At 39.9% G+C, this 27,824-nt stretch overlaps 2 protein-coding genes across 6 annotated transcripts in view; one reads left to right on the top strand and one right to left on the bottom strand.

Moving 5' to 3' along the window:
• The window catches only part of ttc3 (tetratricopeptide repeat domain 3), a 38,028-nt gene extending 16,845 nt beyond the window's left edge, over nt 1-21,183 (top strand). For 2 of the 4 annotated variants that reach the window (XM_058411639.1, XM_058411640.1), the window contains exons 19-46: nt 1,033-1,113; nt 1,255-1,364; nt 1,469-1,595; nt 1,714-1,824; nt 2,438-2,539; nt 2,630-2,722; nt 2,811-2,872; nt 3,060-3,199; nt 3,338-3,652; nt 4,231-4,470; nt 4,554-4,600; nt 4,760-4,816; nt 4,921-4,988; nt 5,084-5,239; nt 6,231-6,849; nt 6,957-7,034; nt 7,251-7,400; nt 7,504-7,643; nt 9,591-9,659; nt 9,792-9,888; nt 9,974-10,077; nt 15,137-15,221; nt 15,510-15,611; nt 18,087-18,370; nt 19,246-19,372; nt 19,823-19,984; nt 20,099-20,191; nt 20,371-21,183. In XM_058411639.1, coding sequence (XP_058267622.1) covers nt 1,033-1,113; nt 1,255-1,364; nt 1,469-1,595; nt 1,714-1,824; nt 2,438-2,539; nt 2,630-2,722; nt 2,811-2,872; nt 3,060-3,199; nt 3,338-3,652; nt 4,231-4,470; nt 4,554-4,600; nt 4,760-4,816; nt 4,921-4,988; nt 5,084-5,239; nt 6,231-6,849; nt 6,957-7,034; nt 7,251-7,400; nt 7,504-7,643; nt 9,591-9,659; nt 9,792-9,888; nt 9,974-10,077; nt 15,137-15,221; nt 15,510-15,611; nt 18,087-18,370; nt 19,246-19,372; nt 19,823-19,984; nt 20,099-20,191; nt 20,371-20,502 — 3,951 coding nt within the window. In that variant the 3' untranslated portion in view covers nt 20,503-21,183. Of the gene's footprint in view, nt 1-1,032; nt 1,114-1,254; nt 1,365-1,468; nt 1,596-1,713; nt 1,825-2,437; nt 2,540-2,629; nt 2,723-2,810; nt 2,873-3,059; nt 3,200-3,337; nt 3,653-4,230; nt 4,471-4,553; nt 4,601-4,759; nt 4,817-4,920; nt 4,989-5,083; nt 5,240-6,230; nt 6,850-6,956; nt 7,035-7,250; nt 7,401-7,503; nt 7,644-9,590; nt 9,660-9,791; nt 9,889-9,973; nt 10,078-10,684; nt 10,825-15,136; nt 15,222-15,509; nt 15,612-18,086; nt 18,371-19,245; nt 19,373-19,822; nt 19,985-20,098; nt 20,192-20,370 lie in introns of those variants that run through there. The other 2 variants (XM_058411641.1, XM_058411642.1) reach the window with 2 other exon arrangements.
• Nucleotides 21,184-21,463: 280 nt separating this feature from the next.
• vps26c (VPS26 endosomal protein sorting factor C) lies at nt 21,464-27,458 on the bottom strand. Of its 2 annotated transcripts, none has more exons than XM_058411648.1 (8): nt 27,307-27,458; nt 26,751-26,894; nt 26,267-26,416; nt 24,979-25,059; nt 24,807-24,881; nt 22,463-22,610; nt 22,055-22,207; nt 21,464-21,936 (listed from the first exon to the last, which is right to left on the bottom strand). In XM_058411648.1, the coding sequence occupies exons 1-8, from the start codon at nt 27,361-27,363 to the stop codon at nt 21,854-21,856; spliced, it is 891 nt and encodes a 296-aa protein (XP_058267631.1). In that variant the 5' UTR covers nt 27,364-27,458; the 3' UTR covers nt 21,464-21,853. The 2 variants fall into 2 exon arrangements, with proteins under 2 accessions (XP_058267631.1, XP_058267630.1); XM_058411647.1 differs by having other exon boundaries at nt 22,463-22,613.
• Between the last annotated feature and the right edge of the window lie 366 nt (nt 27,459-27,824).

The following is a 27,824-nucleotide window of genomic DNA, read 5'->3' on the forward strand; positions in this document are numbered from 1 at the left end:
CCTCAGTAGTGTTTCACAATGCTTATGCTTCATGACCTATTCTAGGAATGTGAGTAATAAATCCCTTGAAATGAAAATGAGTACTGTTACCGCCTATTAAACCGGTGCTCCTCAAAGCAGTGCAAGTAAGGTCAGTGTATGTAGTAAAAGTTAATAAATGAGTAAGTAGTGATTGAATGGAAACCAGTGTTTAATGCAGATTTTATTTTCAAACATCAAATTTTAAAACCATCAAACTTCAAAATGTGAACTTTAGAAACCATCAAAATGGTGTAATGTGCAACTGTTGATCTGTAACTCTTACTCTGTTGATGACTGATGCTAAAGTATCCTGCTTTGTGTTGATGAGGGAGAAGGAAGAGCTACAAAACCTCCTCACGGTTAATGTCTGGGCAGATGCATGATCAGATGCTTTGCATTGCTTTTTACATTTTAAACAGGATAAAATAATGTATTGATTTTCTCTTTAACAATATATCGAGCCAGTTTTGCAACATATATGATGATTTGCATCAGCATTTCAGTGACGCTTCTTCCAGCACTCCTCCATGTTTGTCAAGCTGGTATTTTACACCGGATGCATACAGAGGGTGCACTGTCGCATTACTCATATTTCTGCTGTGAGCAGAATGACTGCATATTTAGTTAGAAACATTACAGAATATAATACCCATGTTCTAAAATTAGCCATATTTCAGCCTATAACAGTTTGTACTTGGGCATACTTGCCAAGTGTGGTGGTGTGGAAAAGTGGATTAATGAACATTGTGATTTCTCACAGCGATAATGCATTTTTATTATAATATGACCGTCATAAAAGCTTATAAAATGAAGGCGCAAGATAAAGACCTGAAACGAGGTCAAACGAGAACAAACCTTCTATATTTGAGCTCAGAAATCCCCAAAGTACGATGGTGAATTTCCTGACAAAAATGTGGTTTTATTGGGGGTTTTTGTGGGTTGTTTTGTTTTTACTAGGACTGATGAAACACGAAAGTATCTTAAAGGGATTTTTGTATTGTTCCCACACAGGATCTCGGCATATCTGAAATGGACAGAACTTTGTTAATCTATGGATATGCTACAGCTCTGATAGAAATTGGGCAACCTGAGGTAACTAAAAACATCCAGTTTCACCCTGATACTACAAAGCTCTAATCTTTGTTGTAGTATGTATTTATGACAAATGTGTATATTGAAATAAAAAAAAAAAATAAAAGCCTTTCATTTTTCTTAACTTTTGTATGTTTAAAGGAATTGGCAGAAGCTCAGCGGCAGTTTGAAAGACTAAGCTCTACAGCAAACAGAACATTCCAGTCTTTGGTTCATTATGGTTTAGGAAAGGTGTTGCTGAAAGAGAATAAGTAAGTATGCAGTTCTTTATGTAAAATTTATGACTGGGAGTAAAGAATTTAGTTTCATGCTAAAAAATTCTACTTTTATTTACTATTTACTAATCTCATTTCAGATTTAGCAAAGCCAGAGATGAATTTTTGAATGCTCTGTTGATGGTTCAGAGACAGATCATGCCGGGAAAGCTGACATGGCCAACTACTAAAGTAACTGTTGAAGAGACCTGTCCAGAATATTTAAAAGTGAGTTTTTGCACCCTAAATAATGTTTGTTAGTGTTATTTTCAACTTTTGTTGTTATTAAATATAATACTATTAGTCAGTGCTCTTATTGCTCGATTTCTTCTGTGGTGTTCTAAAGGAGCAGCTTGAGAATTTTATAAAGATCTGCAAATTTCCTCCTAAGCCGGATGCGGTTTGTCGACACTGCTTGGGACAACCCCTTATCTATTTCACTGACCCAGACTTTAAGGTAAGCGTTAGCGCACTGTGGCTACTTTTCGGAGTACGCACTGTGACACAAAATTGGCTGGAAAATCGAAAAATCTGGAAGGAACTGAATATCCAATATCTCTCTCTCTCTCTCTCACATATCCAAGAATATCTAATATCCAAGTTTTCTCTCTCTCACATATCCAAGAATATCTAATATCCAAGAGAGCTGTCTGGCTGGTGGGAATTGGGCAAGACCAAATTAGTGTTAAAATAAGGGGGTTAAAAAATAAACCTCGAAGCCACTGTGTTACTGTCCTGCTAGCATGTCATGACTTTGACTAAACAGTCATCCTCTGCTTTAAACTCTGTTAATGCACTTAACTAGCTAACTATTTAACTAGCTGGCCATGTTATTACATTTATGTTTAGCCTAGTAAGTTTTCCATACAACCGGGACATGGGACTGGGCACCACACTGGACCTTCCACTGACTAGAAAGGCTAGCAAAGGAATTATTTGCCCAGCTTCGATGATTCACTTTAAATTCCTCACAAACTCTGTCTGATTTTTTATAATGGCTTCTAAGCCAGTGAAACGGTTCAATATTGGGACTTTAGTAAAGTTTCTTGTTCATTTTTTTTGTCTTGCAGGGCTTTATTCGGTTGTCATGCTCTGAAAGCTGCAAGGTGGAGTATCATATCAGTTGCTGGAAAAAGTTCAAAGCTGCTTCGTTTTCAGACAAGAACGACAAGGTAATGGGTGCAGATGAAATGAATATAGCTTGTCCAACACATTACTATGCTCTTCAAGGGTATTGAGTGTCTTTCTGTCTGTCTTTCTAGGATTTCCTGCAGGATTTGTGTTTAACTCCTGACTGTGCTGGTGCAATTTGTCGAATTGTAATATTTGACTCAACCGGTCTTATTAAGTGTGAGGTGAGTTTGTCACTCAAACATTGTATAAGCTCTGTATATCTTAAATGTCCTCAGTTTCTAATGAATGCTGCCTTCCTTTGCTGTTTAGTTTAAATCACAAGTTTCTAAAAGCAAAATTCCTGGGATGAGAGTCAAACAGAAATGTACAAGGTAAGCTGTAGCCCCTGGGTAAATTTATAATAAATAATAGTAGGAGTCATAACATTTTCACCAATAAATACATTTTCATTTTTACATGTAGTTTATTACAGACATCTATAATGCGATTATTGTTATTATATCTAGATCTCTGTAGTTATGGTGACTGTTGCCTCTGCGTTTCCTTATCTGTTTACAGTCTTAAGAAGTTGAAATCTAAAGAAGAAAGAAAGCTGTTGCGGACACAAAAGAGGGAGTATGCATCCAACACCAAGAATGAGAAAAGCAATTTAAGAATAGAAGATGAAACTGAAAAAGGAGCAGAAGGCATTAAACAATGTAAATTCACTTGATTAATATTCAGTTTATGGAGCTTAATATAAAGTCAGCTTTAGCTCTTGAAACCTATTGTGAAAATAATGGAAATAACTGTCAGACCTAATGCTTGTTCCCCCACCCCTTCCCTTACCCCAACAGCTTTTAAAGATTGTGTTGTACATGGAGATCGGGTTTTACACCAAATCGATAAAAACAGAGATCTTTTCAACGATGAGACCCACAGTATTTCTGGTATGCTGCTGTGTCTGCGACCATGGATGAAGTTGGATGAGGATAAGGGTAATGCAAGCGTATTGAAGGACCGTGCCGAACCACAGGTTCTCAGGGACCTAGTGGATCTGCTGTTGGAGAGAAAGAACAGGGTTTGGGCCAGACTCTTTCTTCATAACCTCAGTGGCTACCAAGAAGTCAAGCCTGAAGTTCATGAATGGGCTCAGCAACTAAACAATGCTGGTAAAATGCAGTTTTCTACAGTGGTCATACTATACTCATTTATCCAGCTGGATGAATGCTTAACAAAAAAAAAAAAGTTTTTGTAGGTGTTTTAGTTAGTTCTGAAAAACATTCAGATCCTATGAGCGCTCAAAGGGTTTATGTAAATGTACCTGTTAGAAGACTCAATTGTGTGAACCTTGATTCACACGTTTCGTTTAAAAAAAAAAAAAAAAAAAAAAGTGATATTCTGTCATTTAATGTTAATGACTATAAAACCAACCCATAAATTAAGACACATAACACTACCCTCTAAAGGTTTGGGCTCCAAAAACATTTACACACAACTTAAAAGTTGATAAATGAGGCAATCCTGATTTGGCATGGTGACTTGTAGCATGCTACCAACAGCACACTCTGCATGGCTTTTATTCTGGTTTACCTGAATTTCACTGTGCTATTCTTTACCTCGGAGAAGCCTATGTGTAAGCAGATTGATTCAGCATAGATCAGTTGGTCATAAGGTTTGTGTAAATGATTCCCATGTAGGTGTCATTTATTTATTTTGTGGGTTTTTTTTTTCTGTGTCTACAACACAGGACTGAAAGCTGCTGAGAACTTTATTGGTCAATTTGCTGATGATCTGGAAAAATTGGATCTTTCTTCCCTGTTGGAGTTTCCGCCACTACATGATGCATTTCATAATACAGGCTTCACTGTAATAGAGTACCTGAGACAAGCTCCACCACAGGAAATGCGCCTCTTTATTTGGACTCTGGAAGAATACAGAGAGCACTACCCCTCTTGGTTCACTATCCTTGATGACTATTTTGAAATGGGTATGTAGTACACATAGGTAATTGTGTGGAAATTAAAAATAAATATGCCCTTGATGTAAGTGTAATTTTTTTTTTTCCTTCAGATTCAATATGTTTAGTGTTAAAGAAGACAGAAAAAGATGACCACTTAGTAAGTATTGTTTAAGTGTAATAGTTTGTATTTTTCGATTTTGCCTGTTTTCAGTTATGACACCACTGCAGTCTTTTTCTAATTTTTCTTCTGAAATGATCTTGCTGTTTTTCAGCGGCAGTTTGCTTGTCTCATGTTGTAATTGATTGTCTTTTTTAGAATTCTGTTTATAAGAGTAAAAACAAAAATCGGAAAAAGAAGCAGAAAGAACCGAAGGTGAGTGGTTACATCTGACTCGAATGAACTAGGGCATCTGCTTTTGTATGGTTCTTTTAGTATAATAAATACATATAATAATTTTTTTTGTGTGTGTTTTTCAGTCTGTCTTGCTTCTATCAGGGAGTAGAAGAGAGGAAGAGGACAGTTTCTTCTTTGAGGAAGATTCACTGTAATATTTTTGTTTGCTTGGTTATTACTTAAATTTACTTTTGAAATGAATAATGGGAATTTACATTCAAGTCTCACTTGAACTTCTGTCTCTAGGAGGCTTCTTCATGGTGGTGATCCCTTTAGTGTTCCAGATTATTTGAGAGAGCAGGTTGCAGAGTTTGAGGGGCAGTATGTCAAACCAGGATACTCTAACTACTATAAGAGATTTTTGGACAACAACCCAGATCCAACTAAAGAGAGTTTATATGAGTAAGTAATCAAGGAGTGTTTACTTGTAAATAATTGTCACTACTATCATTTTTGGACATTACAGCAGGGGTGCACAATTGCTAGGCCAAGTGCTTGGGACAAACTGTCAAATATGAGTGGGTGGATACTTTTTTAGGAATATAATGACTTCACATTAATTTTAAATAGGTCCTTGAGTACATATAAAGGTGATAGGCTGATCAGGCATAACATTATGAGCAATGCCAGGTTAGGTGAATAAGACTGATGATCTCCTCATCGTGGCACCTGTTAGTGGGTGGGATATATTAGGCAGCAAGTGAACATTTTGTCCTCAAAGTTGATGTGTTAGAAGCAGGAAAAATGGACAAGTGTAAGGATGTGAGCGAGTTTGATGAAGGTCCAAATTGTGATGGCTGGACGACTGGATCAGAGCAATCTCCAAAACCGCAGCTCTTGTGGGGTGTTCCCGGTCTGCAGTGGTCAGTATCTATCAAAAGCGGGACAAGGAAGGAACAGTGGTGAACCGGCGACAGGGTCATGGGTGGCCAAGGCTCATTGATGCACGTGGGGAGCGAAAGCTGGCCCGTGTGATCCGATCCAACAGACATGCTAATGCTGGTTCTGATAGAAAGGTGTCAATACCTAGTGCATGGTGGGTCAGGGCTGTTCTTGACTGACACGATATTAGGCAGGTGGTCATAATGTTATGCCTGAATGGTGTAACTCCATCATTGTGTGTAATTAGACAGTTAGTCACTCTTCCCAGAGATTCAAGTATTAACCTATTTTCCATAGTCTGTATTAATGCACATAATTAGCTAGCCATGCTTTTAACCTGAAATGTACAATTTCATTGTAATAGTTCGTTTGACTATCTACAGCTGTGCGCAAGCGTTACTCAGGGCTTGAACTATACAAACAAGACAAATCGTATTTTTTACATTTTTGGAAACAATTCAACATTTCCTTTGTGAATTAAGTTTTTGTCTTCTTTCCCATTCCTCCTCAGTTACTTTGCACAAATTCTAGAGGAGCATGGCCCGCTTGAGGTCTCTCACCCACTGCTTGTGGGCGAGTTGCCGAACTTTCCCCAGGAAGCACTGCAAAAGATTGAAGCTGCTGGAGGACTTAAAAATTTCCTGCTCGAGTCTCTCAGATTTGCAACGGTGTCCAAAGAAGGTCTTATCGGACTGCCGTTGCATGCTGTGTACTTTCAGCACATGGATGATGATGATTCCTCTCTGTCGGCCAACTTCTCTTATACTTGCAGCATGGACGATTCAGAGGCTAAAGGCTCCTCCCTTCTCAACCCTGCCGCCAAAGAATTCCTGCCCCAGTCTAAACATTTGGCTCCGAATGACAATAGTGACTCTTATGACCATGCTAGTTGTCCTGTTCTCCCCAGTCCTTATGATTTAATACCTCAGAGTTCTCAGAATGCAAATTATGCGTTTGGGATGCAAGATATACCTGGAACTGTAAAACCTGATGAACAAGCAGCAGGGTATCATGATTACTTCCCCATTCTTCCACTGAATGCATTTAACAATGAGGTTTTCAGCTCTGATAATAATTATATACATTTTAATGAAGACCTATGTCCTAAAAGTAAGACTGTTTTTGTTCAGGTAAGATCTTTAAATAAACACTTTATTGTGTTGTATTCTTTTTAAATGTTTTCAGCAAATAAGAAATCGGTTGTTAAAAATTCTGGTTTATTCCACTCTCCACTCAGACGCTTTGGGGTAACAAAGATACCAGAGATGATGTTGCCATTAATACAGAACCATATGAGGAGTTTGAAAAGAACAGAGTGAGTTTCACCTGTTCATTTTTCTTGCTTTTTTTTTAATCTGGAAACTTAATTTGCTAGTGCTGGTAGCAGAGTCTGGTTGTGTTGTTCATATGAACTGGTGTTTTCTAGAGATTAAATACCTTTTTTCAAAAAATTATTAATGGAGTTCTAAACATGACATTGAAAACCTCTCTCTCTCTCTCTCTCTTTTCCTCCCCTTCTTCCCTTTCCTAGGGAGATATGACCCAAACAGAAAAAAACAACTTAAAATTTGAAAAGCGCATCCAAAATTTGAGGGAAATGCTTAATGATTTTCACAACAAAACAAAAAAGTCATGTTCTGATCTTGACACTGAAGTGAGAGACCTTAATCAGCACATAGGGGTAGAGATCACACTGCACTTTTCTTTTTTTTGCTTCATTTTACATGTTCACATGTCTAAAATCTCTCTCTTTTTTTTTTAAAAAAAAAAACAATCCTATCTAGATTTCCAACATAGAATTGACTATGTTCCAACAAAAGCTTGAGGATGAAATACGGAAAGCTCAGCAAGAGAAGAAAGATCACCAAGAAATGCTGAAGGTTTTGAAGGGTGAAATCAAGGAGCTGGTGGATTTTCAAGAGAGGTGATGCATCCAAAAACCACGTATGGTTTTAATGGGCGTTTTTTGTTTGTTTTGTTTTTAAATCTTTAATCTTTTATGCCATGTTGGAACAATTTCAAATTGGGTGTGCAACAGAAAAGCTGGGACAAGATTGCAAACTTGAATCCCAGTGACGCTTGTGGTATACTTTCTCCCATGTCAGAGTGATACTAACCATTCACAAGCAGCTGTGAACTTATGTCTGCTGAAGAGGTCAGCACTTTTCTATGATGGGAGAAAACCGGGTTATGAAAGATGCAGTCGGACACTCCTTTATTTCGGTTGAAATATGGCAGAGCAGTTGCTAAGTCACAAACTCGGGCTGTGTTAAGCCTGCTTTGGGAGACAAACACTACTCACAAAAAGTTAAGGATATTTGGCTTTTGGGTGAAATTTCAGGATGCACCTAAAATGCACTATAACCTTTACAGGTGAACTTAATTTGACCTTCTCTACACTTTTGAATGTACATGTCCAACTGTTCAGCGTTTCAGTACTTTTTGCATAACTTGCTGTTCTCTAACAAGGTGCTTAACGGCAAAATTCACAACTGGCGTTTGATCCATGAATCGACCAATACGTTTTCTGGTTCAATTAGAATTGGTATTTAAACAGTCCTCTTCGTCATGCTGTTCACATTTTGACATCATGAGACCAAGACCACACCTAACAATTGATCAACAGTACCTCGCCATTGCGAGGCTTCAAACAGGATGTTCTCAGAGGGCAGTGGCCACTGAGCTTAGAGTGTCAGTGTCATCAGCAGGTTGCGACAGAGATGCAGAGAGACTGGAAGAGTCACAGAAAGGCATAGAAGTGGACGTCCTTTGGCCACATCCCACTTTGATGACCGCTTCATTGTGAACAGTGCCCTGCGGAACCGGATGATGAATGCCACTCAACTCCATGCACATTTAAGGGAGGTGAGAGGCACCCAAGTGTCATGTCAGACCATTCCAAACCGTTTACATCAGCGTGGTCTGCGTGCTAGAGGACCTTCAAGGGTACTCGACCACACCACCAGGCACAGGCGTCATCGTTACGCTGGACGAGGGACCAGTGGGCCTCAGTGCTGTTCTCTGATGAAAGTCGATTCATGTTGAGCAGAAACGATGGCCGCCAACGATGTTGGAGACGTCAAGGAGAGCGCTATGCATCAGCCACTGTTGTGGTGGTACAGTCTGGGCAGGTGTGTCTACTCAATACAGAACTGCCCTACATCTTGTGAATGGTACAGTGACAAGCCAATACTACCTCATTAATCCAGTCATTGTGCCCCTGCATGAACAACACAGGCCTAATTTCATCTTCATGGACAAGAATGCTCCAGCTCATCGAGGTCGCATCATTAGGGAATGGCTGCTGGAGGCTGGGGTACCTCAAATGGAGTGGCCTGCACTTTCTCCAGACCTGAATCCCATAGAAAACCTATGGGATCACCGTGTAGAGGCTCGTAACCCTGCACCCCAGAACCTCAATGACCTGAGGGCCACCCTTCAAGAAGAGTGGAAATGCCGTGCCTCAGCAGACAATAAGTCGACTCGTGAACAGCATGAGACGTCGTTGTCAAGCTGTAATTGATGGTCAAGGGCACATGACAAATTATTGAGACACTGACATTTTTTGTTGTGGTATACCCACCACTGTTGTTGGCTTTTGTTTCAATAAATTGTTTGAGATGAGGAAATCACCATTGCATGCTTCTACTTAAATGCCCTACTTTCATGATATAATATCATTGTAGAGTGAGCTTTTTACATTTTCCATAAATTTCACCCAAAAGCCAAATATCCATAACTTTTTGTGAGTAGTGTATACTCGAGGTTTAATGTGGTACTTATATTAGTGAACATTTTTATGTAATCCACACACTTTTTGTTTTTTTCTGTGTTTCATTAACACTGACTGCTCTGTTTCTGTCCTGCCTAGTATTTCCAAGGAAATTCATGATAAGACTGTGGAATATTCGAAAGAACTGGAACATTTCCTTGCAATAAGGCAAGTAATCATTTTGGGGTTTTTTGGCCCAACATTTTTTCTTGATTTGTTGAGAATTCTGTTTTATGCCTCAGTGAAAGTGTTCAGATGGAATGGTTTTAATTGTGATTTTCTATATTGTTTATCGTGAAGTAACCATTCGGCATCTGAGAAGATGATTTTGGAGGAAAGAATAAAGAAATGTAGAGATCTGTGTACAAAAGCAAACAGTCGATCCCTGGCAGGACAGGTAAAAGCATTTCTGCATTGTACCTTAATGGACTAAAAGCCAAATGTTTTAAACCTGTATATAACGACCTATTTGCTGTGTGTAGGTGTCTATCCTGAAAAATATGCAAGAGCATGGGCTGCGTGGCTTGAGGAAGTTCTTGACAGATGGGAAGGCAATTCTAAAACACCTGACCGAGAGATCACCCACGTAAGAACACTGATCAAGTGCATGTTTTAAAACGCCAGAGGTGTTCTGTAAAGGTGTAGAGTGTTGGTTTCAGTGTGTTTAGTTTGGGGTTTGTTTTTTAGGGGGAATTTTTCCTTGTAAGAAAAAGATCATCCAAAATGGGTTCATTGTTTGCCTAATGAAAACAAACATTCAAATATTTTTATTTAATTAAAAAAAAAATTATGACTAGTATAAGAATCGTTACAAACACGTGTGTGGTGTGTATATATAAGGTTGGCCTATTTGTTTTAAATGATCCCTAGCTCTGGCCATTTTCCTTTTCAAAATTGAGTGATTTTTGTCTGTAAAGGATTAGAAGTAATTATCACCCAACCCTAATACATGCTCGTACTTAAACGAGAACGACTCTGCAAAACAATGCAACTTGTATCATATTTTCATTTACATTTACATTTCTGGCATTTGGCAGGCACTCTTATCCAGAGCGATGTATAAAATAAAAAAAATGTACATAGGACAATATATAAAACAAACAGGGAAAATAAGAGCTAGTTTAAGTGCTTCAGGAAGAGGTAGTTCTTCATCCATTGTTTGAAGACAGTCAGTGACTCTGCTGATTGTCCAGGGTTGCGAGGAGTGGCTGAAGGGGAGATCATGGAGTTCTTCAGAGATATTTCAAGATCCTGGGCTTGGAATGAATCACCTGGGATAACCAGCAGTTCGGTTTTGCTAATAAGCATCCAAGATAAATTGTCCACCAGACACGCTGAGATCCCAGCAGAAGCCACGGTATCGTTGGCATAGCAGTGGTATGAAATCCCGTGTGAGGATATCATTTTGCCAAGAGAGTGAGTATAGAGGGAGAAAAGGAGAGGACCAAGTACTGAGCCTTGTGGGACACCAGTGGAGAGTCTGCATGGAGCAGATGTCAGTCCCCTCCACGTTACCTGATATGAGTAACCATCCAGGTAGGGAGCAATTCCAAGACTCCTGAGTGACCGCCAACCTCAAACACGGAACGCCAAACTTTTTTCAGCACATCAGCTGCCCCACCAGGGGTGAAAGGACTCTGGACCACTGTTACACAACAGTTAAAGACGGCACAAGGCACAATCTCGCCCCTCCGTTTGGGAAATCTGACCACGCCCCATCTTCCTCATGCCAAAATATAAACAAAGGCTCAAGCAGGAAGTTCCGGCTCAGAAGGTGGCTGCGCGTAGGACGGACCAATTGGTGGCTGCGCGTAGGACGGACCAATTGGTGGCTGCTCTACAGGACGCTTTGGATGACGCAGATTGGGACATGTTCCGGCGCAGCTCTGATGACATCAGTGTGTTTATGGAAGCGGTTGTGGGATTCATCAGGAAACTAGCAGATGATACTGTGCAGAAAATCACCATCAGAACGTTTCCCAACCAGAAGCCGTGGGTGGATAAGACCATCCGCGACGCTCTGAGATCTCGCACCACTGCCTACAACGCGGGACTTGCATCGGGTGACATGGACTCATACAAGGCTGCATCATACAACATGAGGAAAGCGGTGAAGGAGGCGAAGCAGTGCTGCGGGAGGAAACTAGAGTCACAGCTCCAACAGAGTGACTCTAGGAGCCTGTGGCATGGACTAAGGACAATAACGGACTATAAAGCACCAACATCCGGTATGACGAATGCAGAAGTGTCTTTGGAAGACGAGCTGAACACCTTCTACGCTCGCTTCGAGGCTGCAGCTAACGATGCTAATGCTAATGGCTGCAGACAGGAAGAGACTGCCAACACTGGAAATGCGTTCATCATCTCTGAGCATGACGCGAGGAGAGCCTTTAGGAGAGTGAACACCAGGAAAGCAGCAGGCCCAGACGGATTCGCAGGCCATGTCCTCAGAACCTGCGCTGACCAGCTAGCACCGGTGTTCAGACATATTAAGACTCTGGAGAACTGGTGCCAAAGGAACAACCTCCATTTTAACATCAGCAAGACTAAGGAGCTGATAGTGGACTTCAGCAAAAAGCAGGAGAGGAACTACCAGACCCCTGTGATCAACGAGAGCCCAGTGGAGAGAGTGAACAGCTTCAGATACCTCGGTGTTCACATCATGCAGGACCTGTCATGGTCCTGTCACATCAACACCGTGGTGAAGAAGGCCCGGCAGCGTCTCTTCCACCTCAGACGCTTGAGAGACTTTAGACTGCTCGCTAAGGTGCTAAGGAACTTTTACTCCTGCATCATAGAGAGCATCCTGGTTCGGGAAACATTACAACCTGGTTCGGGAACAGCACCATGCAGGACGGACAAGCTCATCAGGGGGTGGTGCGATCTGCTGAGCGCATCATCCGTACCAAGCTCCCTGACCTGCACTCAATCTACAAGTGGTGCTGGACCAAGGCCAGGAAGATCGTGAAGGACCTCAGCCACCCCAACAATGGACTTTTCTCTCTATTGAGGTCAGGGAAGTGCTTCTGCTCCCTGAAGGCCAGCACAGAGGGACTGAGGAGAAGCTTCTTCCTGCAGGCTATATGGTCTCTCAGCCAGAACTCCACATAGGACTCAACTGACTGGACTTGCTATGCTTCCTACACACGTGTTGGAAAACACCAAACCAACCACACTGTACATTTGCACATTACAGGACTGTGGCACACAATACACAAATGTACATCTGCACATTTGTGCACGTGTGTGTGTATATGTATGTGTGTGTGTGTGTGTGTGTGTATGTGTGTATGTGTGTGTGTATATATATATATATATATATATATATATATATATATATATATATATATATATATATACACATATATACATATACATATATATATTGTATACACATACCCTATCTTACTTTATTTTTATTTATATTTTATTCTATTTATATTAGATTTTATTTTTATTTACCTACGGTGGACTTGTACTTTTTATAGTTTTTATATTTTATATTTCGTATTTTTATATTTTACATTTTATCCTTGTCTTTTTTTTTCTGTCCTTAATTCTTTTCCTTTTTCCTTTTCAAGAGTCAAAGAAACAGTCATGTATGCATTTCACTGCATATCATGTTGTGTATGATTATGTATGTGACAAATAAAATTTGAATTTGAGTGTGGACAAGACAGTCTTGTGGTTGACTGTGTCAAATGTTGCAGAAAGGTCGATGAGGACAGATGACACCTTGGCTGATCTAGCAGCATGTAGTTTCTCAGTGACGGCCAAAAGGGCAGTCTCTGTGGAATGTGCTGCTTTGAAGCCAGACTGGTTGGGATCATGGAGGTTGTTCTGCAAGAGTGTCAGACAGTTGATTATAAACAATACATTCAAGAATTTTAGAAAAAGAAGTGATGCTGGTCTGTAGTTTCTGACATCTGAGGGATCCAGGACAGGTTTCTTGAGTAATGGGATAACCCTAGCTTTCTTGAAGGCAGTTGGTACATGGCCAGATGTTATGGATCCATTAATGACTGGTGATGAAGGGCAGGAGGTCAAGCTCCTTTGTCTGGGGCATAATGGAAGGGATTGGATCCAGTGGACAGGTGGTAGGATTGCAAGACTGGATGATTTGCAAAACCTCTTCTGCTGCTAAGGTTGAGAAATGCCTCAATGAAGGAGTAGAGGAGTTCTGGCTGTGTAATGTAGATGAAGCTGGGGCAGAAGCGAAAGTCTGGCAGATCTTCTCAATCTTCTCGCAGTAAAAAGTGGCAAGGTCTTCTGCAGTCAGGAAGGATGGAGCAGCCTACGGATTGAGTAGTGAGGAGATGATGTGGAGCTTTCGAGGATCTTGTGCAGAAGCTTCAAGCTTTTCCATGTAGAAGGAAGTCTTGGCAGAAGTCACGCACAAAGAGAATTTAGACAAGAGCATACTGTAAGAGATGAGATCTGTGTCGATTTGAGATTTCTTTCACTTCCTCTCTGCTGATCGTAGTTCTCTCCGAATGTTGCGCAGCACATCTGACGGCCAAGGAGCAGGATAAGAAGTCTTCCTGTGTTTAGTGGACAGGGGCGGAGAAGGTCCATGGCTGAGGAAAGAGAGGAGAGAAAAGTGTCTGTAGCTGAGTCCAGGGGTAGGGAGGAAAAGGAGTCGTGGTCAGGAAGAGATGAAGGTGTGCAGGAAGCTATAGAGGAAGGGGAAATAGAGTGAAGGTTTTGACGGGTGAGAGACAGATGCTGGGAGTGACGTTTAGGTAGGACAGGGAGAGTGTGATGATCTGAGATGTGAAATGGGGTAGCAGTCATGTCTGAAGCTGGGGAAGGACAAGTGAAGACCAGCTCCAGGATGTTTCCTCCCTTGTGTGTGGGAGGGCAGCTGTTGAATGACAAGGAGAATAAACTCAGAAGGCCAGAAGACTGAAGCTTGTCGGATGGGAGGTTGACATCTCCAAGGACCGTCAAAGGGGTGCAATCATGAAGTCTTTCCATGAAGTCTCCTAGGGGACCAGGAGGATGGTAGATGCCAATGATGAAGAGATTGATTTGGAGAGGTAACCCCTGCCTGATTCCACATGGTAAGTGAGAGAAAGCATAGACAAGAGGATGAAGCAGCCGGTGTAGCAGTGTTATGTGGGAATATCCAGGTCTCGGTTACTGTCAGAAAATCAAAGGAGTAGTGTGAGCCTAAAGCTGATATGAAATCAGCCTTCCTTACAGCAGACTGGCAGTTCCAGAGCCCACCTACCAACACTGTTTGAGACTGAGACAACAGAGGAGGATAGATGAGATCTGAGCCCTGCCCACAATTCACACCCAAAGGGAGACTGAAACTATTCTTGATTAATCACCTGAGACAACTAAGAAGCATAGACCAACACTATAAGGTCAACAAGCTATACAATAAAACACAGTTCAAATAACACCACTCTAGACCCAAACCAAGATAAACAATAGTGCACAAAAGTCAGAATCCTACCTTGCTAGATGAGAACAGATTCAAGATAAACAGCTAAAGCACACATTTTCACAAATCCAAAACAATCAGACTGAGAATTTATCATTTACTGTTTTGGTCTTAAAGTGAGACTTTGATATAGACATTTTGCACTTCATATTATGTTCATTTGAATTAAATTGTTTATCCTCCCCCCCAATAGGCATCTATCTGCAGGTCTCAGTTACATCATTGAGGACTGGAAATCATGCATACAGGAAGTTGAGGAGAATATCAAAAGAACCGAGGTTGGACTGCCATTATGTCTGTAATAGTTGAAAAAAATTGTAAATTGTCCTGTAAAACATTGCTTTCATGTTGCTGCTTAAAGTGATTTAGAAACTCATGAATTCCTTAGTCCCACTGCACCTGAAAAATCAGGCCTAGACTGTGCCACTGCTATCCTTTTGCTCATTAATTTCAAGGCTCAATTTTTAAATTTTGCTCAATATCAGACTGTCAGTATAAGGCCTAACCTCCAAGAAACTCTGTGTGTCTGTCTGTCTGTCTGTGTGTGTGTGTGTGTGTGTGTGTAGATGCAGTATGAAGAGCAGATAGAACTTGTGAAAAACGGCACTAGTCTGTCTTCTCTCCAGGCAGTTGTCATACCAAGCACCCCTGCTCCACCTGCTGTTCCGGTAAGTGATAACTGTTATTTTAATGCAGTCCTGCTTAACAGCAGTTCCAAACTAATGTTTCATAAATTACTTTACTTTCTGTGTATTCTCTTGCTTTAACACATCGTCCAATCTTAGTGTCTAGGTAGAATTCTCCTTTTTGTATTGTGGTGTCCAATGATTGACCCATCAGAACAATATCCAGCATGTACTATGGATATACCTTCAGCACCCACTTTATTAGGAACACATGCATGCCTGCACATTCATGCAATTATCCATTCAGCCAATCATGTGGCAGAAGTATAAAATCTAAAATCTTGCAGATACAGATCATGAGCTTTAGTTAATATCCACATCAAACATCAGCATGGTGAAAATGTGATCTCCGTGATGGCATGGTTGTTAGTGTCAGCTAGGTTGGTTTGTGTATTCTCAAACAAAAACGTCCAGTGAGTGAGAGAAGACTTTTCTTGTGGAGTTTGTCAGTGAGCCACTGCGCACTGTAGCCTTAGATTCCTGTTCATGGCTTATAAAGTGTATTGCTGCTGTAGCTCACCTACCTTGAGCTTCGTCATGTTTTGCATTCCGAGATGCTTTTTCTGATCATAACTGTTGGGAAAATTTGCGAGTTACCATAGTCTATTTACAGCAGTTTGTCCATTCTATTCCAGGCTCTCTGGCTAACAAGGTGTTTCTGCCTTCAAAATGGCCATTCACTCAATGTTTTGTATTGTTGTTGATTTTTCTGGATGACCATCAAAATATGGCATTTTACTTTGAAGTAACATGACCGAAGAATCTGGAGACCAAGAGCCATGTTATAACAAACAAGATGGTTTATTTTGGGCGTAAAGACCTGGGCGACAAAAAATTGGACACAGCAGGCTCTTTATACTGGTGTGTGCATACATTTACATTTCTGGCATTTGGCAGACGCTTTTATCCAGAACGACGTACAAGAGTGCTTTGAAGTCTCTATACACACATGCAGCAATACCATATAGATAATGCCCAAGGTTAAGAGAAGATAAACATGAGCAAGGACAGAATATCATGACCCAAGGAACAGACAGAGGTAAACTGTGTGAAAAAGACTTACAGAAATCACACTAAATTGAATTATCCCACAATATTGTTCACACAATTCTATGTAAACTCCAGAGTCTGTTGTAGGTGACAATGTCAGGAGATTATCACTTTGTAAAATTATCAAACCAGCTTGTCTGGCACAGACATCCATGTCATGTCAAAGTCATTGAGATCTCATTTTATTTCCCTGTTTTGATGTTTGGCGTGAAAGCTCTTGACCTGTATTTGCATTTTCTGCATTGTGCAGCAGCTACATGATTTAGCCGATTGGATAATTCATTAATGAGCAATGTATACATGTGTTCATAAGAAAGTGGCAATAGTGGTTCATGTGGGGAAAAAATCAAAAGATAACTTTTGCTATAGGACAGGAAACAGATAATGTATACTTACTATTGTGCAGCCGGTGTTTATTTTTGCTTTCAGATCTTCATCTGATCTTAATGTTAATGCGCTTCCTATGTGATTCTTCAGTGTGGACTTTCTAAGGTGGCTCTGTTGAAGCTTCATATATATTTTACACATACACACCGTCTGAGGGGTTGAAGCTGACTGTCCCATTTCTTCTTTCTGGGTTCAAGCCAAAAGCAGTTCATCTGACTGTAGTATCAGAGTCAGGAAGTGAGGCAAGAGCAGGTAGCTGGTCGCTACAGGTGCTTTCACATATACAGCATTTAGTGTATTTGAGTCAAACCCTGATGTGCTTCCCTGCAAGTTGCAGTTTGTTTATGCAGGTGAGAACACAGCAGTTGTATTCAGGTGTGGACCAAAACAACTGGAATATTAATTCCCAGTGAACGTCAGAGAAGTTTGATTGCAGGCAGTTGAACTCCATTACCAAAAGTAAACCAACTGTACTGTGTAACTTCCACCCCTCAGGTTGTGAGCTACCTAAGTGAGCCACAGGATGGAACCAAAGTACTGCAGAAATACAACGTGTTTAGGTCTCCAAACTGAAGAATAAAAAGCTATATTTTTTATATTATTGTTTAATAATTTGCTTATCTTCATGTTTGTTGGATTTGCACAAACACTGACGGAGTTACATGTGGCTGAGGAACTCAAATTGACTTCATTTTCTTCAGAAATACAAGGGGAAAAAAAAACAGAGCGTGTATGCAGCAGTAAATCAAAGAAATTTACACAGTACTCTGTGTGTGTAGTTGAAGTTACGATGGGAAAAGACAGCAATGATGTACTACTCAGTGAAAACATGGCCTAGAAATAGCCCTGCACTAGGTTTAATCTTTTTGACACTGTTTTAATATTTCCACTCATAATGCCATGCAGATATTTGTCACAAAGAAATCAATATTCAAATCAGTGGTTAGTGTTCTTTTTTTTTCCCTCTTTGTGTGGGGCTAGTTAAGTGTTAGTTATGCTTAAATTATTTGTGTCCTGCAGACCTTTCTTCATCCTTTATCCAATAAGAAGCCAGCTTTGCTGCAGCTCCCTGTGCAGCACGCACACCCACACACCCCATATGGAGTTCAGCAGCATCCTGCCAGACCTCAAACGCACATGGCAGTAAACACTCACCATGCCATGCACACACCTCCAGCAGCCAGCGAGAACGTTGCTGCTCCAGCACCACCTGCAACCTCGGCTCCAGTTCATCCTCCGCAACCTCTCGCTGTATTCGAGAGGATCGTAGATCGTCTCAGCTCTATGTTCCCTCACTACAGCAGGTGAGACGTGCACATCTGTACAAATCATTGTTACTGCTAGCCACTTTTCAACTTAACCACGACCCACCACATCTGTAGCCAGTGCGCCATCAACATAGGCAACAATATCAGCGCGTTTCCCCGAATTGTATTGAAGGGGGGAAAAAATTAAAATGTTGATAAACATGCAATCTGCTGTAACTGTTATTCTCAACCAAAAAGGTTATCGAATGGACGCAGCGAATGAACACAGGTTTTCCTGGGTCATTTTATTTTACTAAACAACATTTCCATAGTATTAAGCACTACACTATAGAAACAAGCATTTGGCTTTATGCTTTGTTAGTTTTAATCTCACATTTGTGAGTGTTCCTGACATAATCAGTTTATGGTTTTACTACAGTGAAGCTTCCTATATATCAGGTCAGACCTTTCTTAGGCATAATGATTAACACAAAGGTTTATTTGCTTGTGGTGGGTAAAAATAAGTCGAGCTTAATCGTGACTTGTCATATGGGATTCCATAGAGGTATCTATGCTCACACAATTATTTAGTAACACAGTAAAGCATAATTCATGAACACCTTTGCCTGAAGAATTCAGAAGTGGAAAAAAATTGCTTTGCATAAACATGAATGAATGTCCTCGGGTTATCACATTTTGAGTAACTGGTGTCATTGTGAAAAGTTATTTCTGTATTCTTAATTATAATGCATAATTCTTTAAATAACCAGCTGTGATTTTTCAGTTGTGGTTTAGATTTTGGTTTATAATTTGAGTATACAGTCTGGCACTCTAACCTGAAAGCTGCTGTTTTTGAGTATACATTTTAGCATGCGAAGCAGTCTGGTTTCATGTTTGTTTGTAACTTGTATGTGCGTCTGTGTGTGTTTCAGACCGGTCCTGACGAAATTTATTCAGGAGGTCCGCTCTATGAACGGTGGCAGTCTGAGCATGCTGACGTATGAAGAACTGATTACCAGGGCTGCTCAACTCATCCTCGACCATCAGGAACATTCACAAGTGAGAGACAAGTTCTTGAAACCTATAAAAAAAAAAAAAAAAATAGCCTAACAAAAATTACACAGCACAATCCATTGAAGGAAAGAACATAGTAAAGTTCATTTGTGTGAAGACAAATGAAACATGAAAATGCACATGCTTACAGAAGCCTGGAGTTTTAAGAACAATTTATCAATGGTAATTGTGAAAGTGTGTATGATTGTATTAGAATTTATTTTTGGAAATAACATGCATTTGCTTTTCACTCAATTCTGCCTTTTATTTTGCATTGTGCAAAATGTTTTTTTGCAAAAGACCAGTAAAACACAGGTGTTTCATGCAAAGATACATTTAGTAATAGCTTTATATCACACACTCCAGTTCCTTTTTGTATAACCTGTAAAAAAAAAAAAAAAAAAGTGTAACAATGGCAAAGCTTATTAACAGTGGTGTTTTTTTTTTTTTTTAAAGGAACAGATGAACTTGGCAAACAGGGAGATGGCTGGACTGAGACACACACCAGTGCCCAGTCCAACGCCTCCTCCCACTAACTCCTCCAGAGCTACTTCAACTGCTTCACCTGTACATGTATGGAAGAGCGTGTCCTCTCAACATCGCAAGTCTTCCCGAGCTGTAAGAGTTTATAGCATTTTATACCACCTGACCCCTTTTCGCTACATATACCCACCCCTTTTCGCTATATATTCTTACACTGCCCTGAAATATATTTCTCTCTCTGTATCATAGCTGAACATGGAGGACCCTTGCATTATTTGTCATGAGGACATGATGCCCGAGGACCTGTGTGTGCTGGAGTGTCGCCATAGCTTCCATAGAGAGGTGAGATTTGTGACTAAACAATGAGTATTTCAGTAAAGCATATGTACTTATATTGCTTATAAATCGATTGTGGATCGCTCTTTTAAGTTTCTTTTACTAAAAGAAGATTTTAATTGTATTTGTAGTTTTTGTGTTAATCTATTTGTAGATCAGTGAATTGTTTCTTTCTTGTGTATTAGTGCATAAAGTCCTGGCTGAAGGAGCAGAGTACTTGTCCCACCTGCCGAGAGCATGCGCTTTTACCTGAGGATTTCCCCATGTTGCCTGGACGGCATCGACGAGGACACCTGCGTGCAGCGACCTTCACTTAAACCTTTACTATTATTGTGATCCATCTGTATACATTAATCTTTACAATTATTATATAACATATAACAGTTATATAGAATTTAATATTAATTATGACATTATATAGAATACATAATGTGCTATATAATGTGATAACCAAAAGAAAGCAGTTACTGAATCTAGACTGTATATGGGTGACTAGGGCAAATATATATCCATTTACTGACCCCAGTTCTGGTTGGAAGGAGGTGGTGGTGGTAAGAGTGTTGTTTTTATTTAGAGAGTTGTGAACTTAAAAAAAAAAAGCAAAGTGAACAGTTCAGTGATTTGATTTTGTTTGCCGGTTATGATTGGCTGGCATTAGTTTGTGAAAGTCTTAATCCTCAATTAAGGACCAATCAGTATTCTGTTTTAATGGCTGTTTTAATTCTATCTTTGATTGCACTGTTGTTCAGTTTGTGTTTATATAATTTTAGATCTTTCATTAAACAAGAAATTGAGAGAGGAAAATAAGATTTGTTTTTTCTTCTGTTCTTGGCAGATTGTTCTGTGGCCTTAAGAGCCATTTCAGATTCTGCCAAAATTTAGGGTTTGTGTTTGCATTAAAATAATGCTGTCTCCTTACAGAAAGCAATACAGGGTACCAAGTGATTTTGTAATCAAGGAAATTGTGTATTAAACCTATTAATACCCAAAACCTGTCTCAAATTGGTGTTTGGTGATTTTCTTTTCTTGGTTATTAGTATTCATATCTGGAGATAGTAGGCTGTAATTATTTTTAAAAAATGTGCTCTGTTAAGGTGTTCCTCTTCTTGGTCAGATTTTAATCCGGGCTTGGTACCGGCACTGGAGAGTCATGGCAATGAGAGTGTGGGATCCTGCCACTGGACCACCAGAAGGCGTGTTGGTGTAATGTACTAAACTGGTGGGAACAAGAACTGTCATCTTGCATACCTTTTGTCACAAACGTCAACACACACAAACTAGATATACATCACATTTATTTTATACAAATAATAGTACTAATTTATCCTAGTACTACATGGTTTATACAAGGGACACAAAGCACAGAAGGTTTTTCACCTTCAAGCAGGTCCGCTGTTTGCCATATGATACTATCCTGTTCTTGCTACTGGTTCGATCACATATGAGTACTTGATGTCCTAAAACAAAAAGAGGGAACAAGTGCACTAGCTTTCTGACGACGATTCTCAAAAATCTGAATCCGTGAACGCCAAAAATGGCATGTATGCAACAATTAGGTGAGGCTGCAACAAAAGCCATCCCTGGCTCATTCCTAACTGGCACTTAAACAGTTATAAGGCCACTCCCAGAGTCTTCCAGAAAACATCAATGAATCTGCAGGCTCTGATCTCATACTCGGCACAGCTTCAACGGGAAGTTCTCCGTTATTAAATGATCGTCATGAAAAACAATCACCACGTTCACCTCAAACTCTGCGGATAAAGAAGTGACGCTCTGTGAGTTAACACTCGTAGAAAGATGGAAAATGATAATTTGACTGCTTTAGTATGTAAATGTGGTATATACAGTACATGAGTACATGACACTCACCAACTTTAAAGTTTGTGGTTTCGAGGGTAGGGCATGTGAACAGCCTGGGGAAGACCATGTATATAGGGATAGGGAGGCCATGACACACATCTCCCTCTGCTATCTGGATGTTCTGAATCTCTGTCGCATCTCTGGCATAGCCTTCAGCACAGCCTGCACCCGTAATCCACATTAAACAGAAACAAAACAATTAATCAAATATAACAAAGCGCGCAGACAGAATGGATAAATATTGTAATCATTAAATACTGTACATGCACATCATAAGCCATTTCTTTCTTCCCAACACAAATGATAGCCACATCTTATACCACATATGATGTACTTCACCAACATCCTGCGTTATATCCAAAACAAAGCTCTAAATCGCCACCTGACATTTTCATGTGTGCGCTCACTCTCCCTCACCGCACGTCTCAACCCGCACTAGCTGCAGCTCAATGCTTTTGATGGCGACCTCTGAACTCTCCACCACCAGCTCCCCTGTGAGCGGCTGTGTGATCACACAGTTAGTGGCATCGAGGTGGCCTCTGATCAGGAACTTTGGGAGAGAACTCTTCTAAGGAAAAATAGAAGTACATAAACAAGACTTTATTTTAAATAGCACCATGTCGTGTTGATCCAGTGTCGCTATACACTGTTCCAGACACTGTTTTTATTGCATATTGCAAACTCTTAAAGGAGTTTTTTTTTTTTAGGTTAAAAATCATTATTTGTCAGCAGATCTAAAACTCAAAACAAACAAAGCCACAAATTCTCAAAGGAATTCAGATCTGGACTTTGACTCGGCCACTGCAGAACTTTCAGCTGTTTGTTTTCAACCATTCTTGTTATCTGGGCCTTGCAAACAACAGTTTCATTTTTTAGCAGTTCTCTCGTCATATCCCTTTGACAATTCTGCCTTCAATTTTAACAAGAAGCCCAGGTTATGAGAATGAAAAGTGCATGATGCTGCCACCACCATGTTTCACTGGAGGGATGTTGTTAAATGAGGTAGGGCATGTGTTAGGCTTCCACCACACACAGCTCTTTGTATCTTGTATCTTACTATATCTAGTATCTCCATCTTTTCAGACCACAAAAAAAAAACAAAAAAAAACCCACGTCTTCACTTGGTGACCCTCATGCTTTAATATAGCTCTTTTCAGAAACAACTTTCTTTCTAGTCACCCTCCATTAGTCTTCAATCATGCAAAGCTCTTGAAATGGGGGTCTGGTGCACCTTTACTCCACTCTCAGCCCGTTCATAATGGCTGTTGGATTTACTGTGGCTTCCTTCACTTGTCTCTATCTCGTTTTTGTGCTAGGTTTGGAGGGAGGGCCATGTCTTAGTAATGCTAGGGTGATGTGATACAGTTTCCACTTCCTCACTATTGATCTAACAGTGCTTTCTGGGATGTCCAGCCTCTTAGATATAATTTTACACCCCATTTCTAAGTAATGAAATTCTATTATCTTACCTAACTTCCTTAGAATGCTCCTTAGCTTTCATTCTCTCTCCTTTCCTTCAGACTGACAGACTCTATTCAGTCACAGGTCAACTGAGGTGGGTTTTGCTCAGAAAATTTTTCCACAATATTTCACAGGTGAACACCAATTATAATTGGTTAAATGAAATATTAAAATAAAATATTTTTCGTCAGGAGCTTCCCGAACTTCTAGCATTTTTTTTTTTTTTCGGTTTTTGATTTTCTTTAAAAAAATATTTACTGACCAATCATTTATTTTGTTGTAATATAAAATACTTCCAGACAAATCCGATCAATTTCGGGAGGTTTGATGACTTTTTGTAAGCCAATTAGTTAAAGAATACATTTAGGCTTCATTAAATGGAGCTTGGAAGCTGAATATGAATTTAGTATGTCTGATTTATATATACACCAATATATATAAGTGAAATGTGCATGTGAAGGTAAAGCATCTGGGATTTCCAGGGGAAAAGGAGAAGCATTTAGAGTGGTCTACATCAGCATTTAGCCAATCACAGTCATCTCTCACATTCACGTCCATTAAGTGAAGTGAAGAGACGTGGAGTTAAGTGGAATCAAAACGGAAGATATGAACCGTAATGAGGTAAGTGTATCTGAAGTTATGTTCAGCTGAAAGAGATAAACTCCTGTTAAGCAGATAACAGAGAACAAGCACGCTAATGCTAGGCACAGACTAGAACTTTTGCATGTTTTAAATCACTGTAGAAAACCCATTATTTGAACAGAACATAGCAGCTCTGCAAGCAAAAACGTTTCCTTGGGAATCCCAGGTACTCCAATTTTGACCTGATTTACATAAATATATACATTTAAATATTATATCTATACATTTTCTATATTTTTGAGATTTCATTTTTTTCAGGTTTAGATTTTTTTGTATTAATATTTTAATCTCAAAACAATAAACTGGCATTGTGAATGATATCTTTTTAAGGGCAAATTTACTTTCTTCATAGAAAATCCGTAGCAGTAGTATAAATGTTTTAAATTCACTACAGGAAAAGAAAAAGTGTGTACATAATTAAAATATCCAAAATTTACTCTATCTTCAAATACTTTTATCTGCTTCTGAGCTCCATATCAGTAGCAAATTTTCAATACAAAACAAACACTTCAGCTTTATCAGAATCACAGCCCTACTAACGGTGTGGTCAATTACACAACCTAGTGTTAGTCAAAGCGATCAATCAGTGTCTATTGCAAAACACTAAGTGTTGCATGAACAGGCTGTTAAAGGAGTCTGTGGTATGGGGGGTCTTCACCTCTCTCACATTCTGCAACGTCTCCGGCGTGATGGTGAAATCGACTGGAGTCAGCTGCACTTTGGATTTCTGTGGCTGCAGATCATGACCACAGATAAAGATAAATATTGTTTGCATTTCTTGATTGAATTATTTCACAGAACGTCAAAACAGAAGCTGAGAAACATCTAACCTGACAGTGAACCATGAATTCACAGGTCTTGCTCAGATCTTTTGCCAGCAGAGGGCGCTTCATATCACATCGTAGAGTATACTGGGCACAGGGAGAAAAGGGTGAATACTGCCCAAGAATGAGTACTACACATTTTAATGTATCAAAAATATGATATCATGATACTTAGATGCATCATTTCTATACATTATACATATTCTACCATGTAGGTTTGCCAACGAAACTATAGAGCCACGGTTTTTTATTCTTACCAAAATATAAAACACTAGTATACAAATACTCTAATCAGTTAGATCAAACAAGTCCAATAAGCTACTTGTCATTAGTTGTAACAGTGGAGTCAGTCGGAAAGGTGATACTCGGGGTATGTTCAGATCCTCGAACCTGACTGAACAGAAGACGTTGCTCTGACTATAGTGCTAATTGCAAGGCAATCGACAGGTTTATGGTTGCTTGCTTGCTTTAATACGTCAACACAGGGACTTATCATACTCATAAAATGTGTAGAACTCTTCATACGGTGAGCTTTTCTGTGTGGAGACACCTATTTATCATCTTAAGTGTCAGCAGCACAGTGTAGCACTGTAACTTGTTGAAGACTGTGAAGTCTTCAGGAAGGAGGACTTTGTGCTTTGTGGCTTCTTAGTAGCAGGACAAACAGCATTTATTTGTCTTATTAGCTTAAAGAGAGAGAGAGAAAAAAAACAACTAGTGAGGGAATGGCTAATGGGACTAATATGGGCTAATACGTTTGTGATTGTTAACTGCTGTGGTATACAATGAATAAAGCAGTACAGAATGTGCTGTCACTGGGAAATATTCTCATAAAAATAAAACCTCATCACTCATTAGTTTCCTATAACAGCATGCGATTTATTCCTTAGATTACCGATCTGTACACTTCGGTGGCTACTACTCCTACTGCGAGACCTTACAGTCTGGAAGAGTATGAGAAATTCTCCAGCTGCACATGAGGCCAGTTATGTAATTTCTCAGACAACTCTGCAGGGCTTTCTCCAGGAATTATCGGTCCTCTAGCTCACATTAACTAGTAGTGATGTGCAACGTAATGAACATTACAGTCCAGTCGGCTTGCCATAGAAATATTCTCAAGGACCACTTTCAACTTAAAGCTTGTTAGCACATCTGAGCCTGAAACTCTGAACAATAGAAATGTAAAAGTGAATTCTCTCTCACGGTCTCCTCTGCATTTTGAGGCAACTCAAACACCATTTATGTAACAGCTGGCTAAGTTATGGTTTCTAACTTACCCTTTGAAAACAGTTACCTGAATGTTGACAAAAACACCATGGTAGGTTTCGTACAGCACTTTATTTCCTTTTGCTTGCAGGGGAAACTCAAAGGGGATTTCGGTTTTGCCTCCTGGCACCTTGCCCGGTTTGGCCACCTCGATGTTACTGCTGATCAGCTGAATGGGCTGTGAAGTGCAGAGACACATTAAACAAAGCGCAGACCCTTTCTGTAAAGCCACCTCTCATTTTTTACCATTTTTTCCTGTAGGATAACTACGATACACTTCCATGATATTAGCAAGCCACAAAATAAAAATGCATGTTATCACAAGATAAAGAGATTAGTATGAGATTTGTTAAGGATTTTTCAAAGAGTGCAGCAACATCTTGAGGATGTTGAATAAAAGTGCACTACTGATTCCCAGATGCAATCCAAGCATATCAAACATCTGGGGTGCATCAGATGCTGAGCATGGTTCTAAAGTAAAAATACTAATAATGTATTGTGGAACTGTTTACCTTGACAGAGTTGTAAAAAGCCTCGAAGACTCCAACACTCTTGGAGCTGAGCTGTAGGTTAACAAGACCCTCCATGGTGAGGCTGATTCCCTGATGCTGGACAGCTTCCTTACTGGTGATCACCACCACTCCAGCCAGGGCCTCCTAAAATTAGGATGGGGACACCATACAAGATAAGAAATAGAAATCTCTGGGTAAATGCAGTGCATAGTTCAACAACATATGTCGTGTAGCAGCTCTGTAGATTTAGATCTTCATAGAGAGTCCTACATGAGCTGCCTTAAAGATAGTACAATGAGTATTAAGGAGTTTGCATGTGTCTACATTAGACAGCATGAAAGTCATGTTCTAGCAAATAAATTCATGGCTGATTTCTGAAATTCCAAGTCGTTCATGAGGAAATGGTTGTGAACTGAAGTCTGTTGACTGAAACATAAATATCATAATTAACCACTCCCTCCATTTCAGTAACACTGTATTGGCGAAGCACGAGCTACAGAAACCTCCAAAAAGCTCAAATGATGTTAAAGGAATATCATATGAAGTATAACGTTACCCCTTCATGATACACTTTGTTCGCACGCTTAAGCCTTAAATCCAAGGAAACACTCATTTTCTCAAACTCTGTGCACAACACCGTGCTTTCTCTAGCGTCCCTTCCTGATTATCAGAAGCACGTGACGATTTTCTGTCACATGACTCGGTTTGTTTCTGCGCGCGCAGATCAGAGTCTGCGCAGCAACACGCGAGCGGTGCATTACTGGGAAGAAATGGTATAAAAGGAAAGGAAATCGAAAATTAACCAGCAGAAATTAGAGTTAAAGCCGGAAAATAAAATATAAGAAAAAGAAAGGGATAAAGAGGAATAGAAAACCTGACAAAGCAGTGATGGGAATTCTGGCTCTTTTCAGTGAATCGAATCATTTGACTCAGAACATCAATACGAACCGACTCATTTGGCTCCCAAGCGACTCATTGTGATTTTTTTCTGTACTGTACTGGCTCTTTGCCATTTTTTATTCCTGTACAGTTTGCGATGAATGTACTCTTTTCTTCTTTGCCTAACAATAGCTG

This window comes from Hemibagrus wyckioides, linkage group LG16, assembly GCF_019097595.1.
Source record: "Hemibagrus wyckioides isolate EC202008001 linkage group LG16, SWU_Hwy_1.0, whole genome shotgun sequence".
NCBI lineage: Eukaryota > Metazoa > Chordata > Actinopteri > Siluriformes > Bagridae > Hemibagrus > Hemibagrus wyckioides.

Coding starts and splice junctions, on each gene's coding strand:
- vps26c (XM_058411647.1), bottom strand. CDS start 27,363: ATGAGTGTTTCCTTGGATTTAAGGCTTAAGCGTGCGAACAAAGTGTAT. Junction 26,895..27,306: donor ACAAAGTGTATCATGAAGGG/GTAACGTTATAC, acceptor TCCTAATTTTAG/GAGGCCCTGGCTGGAGTGGT. Junction 22,614..24,806: donor CGTTGCAGAATGTGAGAGAG/GTGAAGACCCCC, acceptor ATTTTTCCTTAG/AAGAGTTCTCTCCCAAAGTT.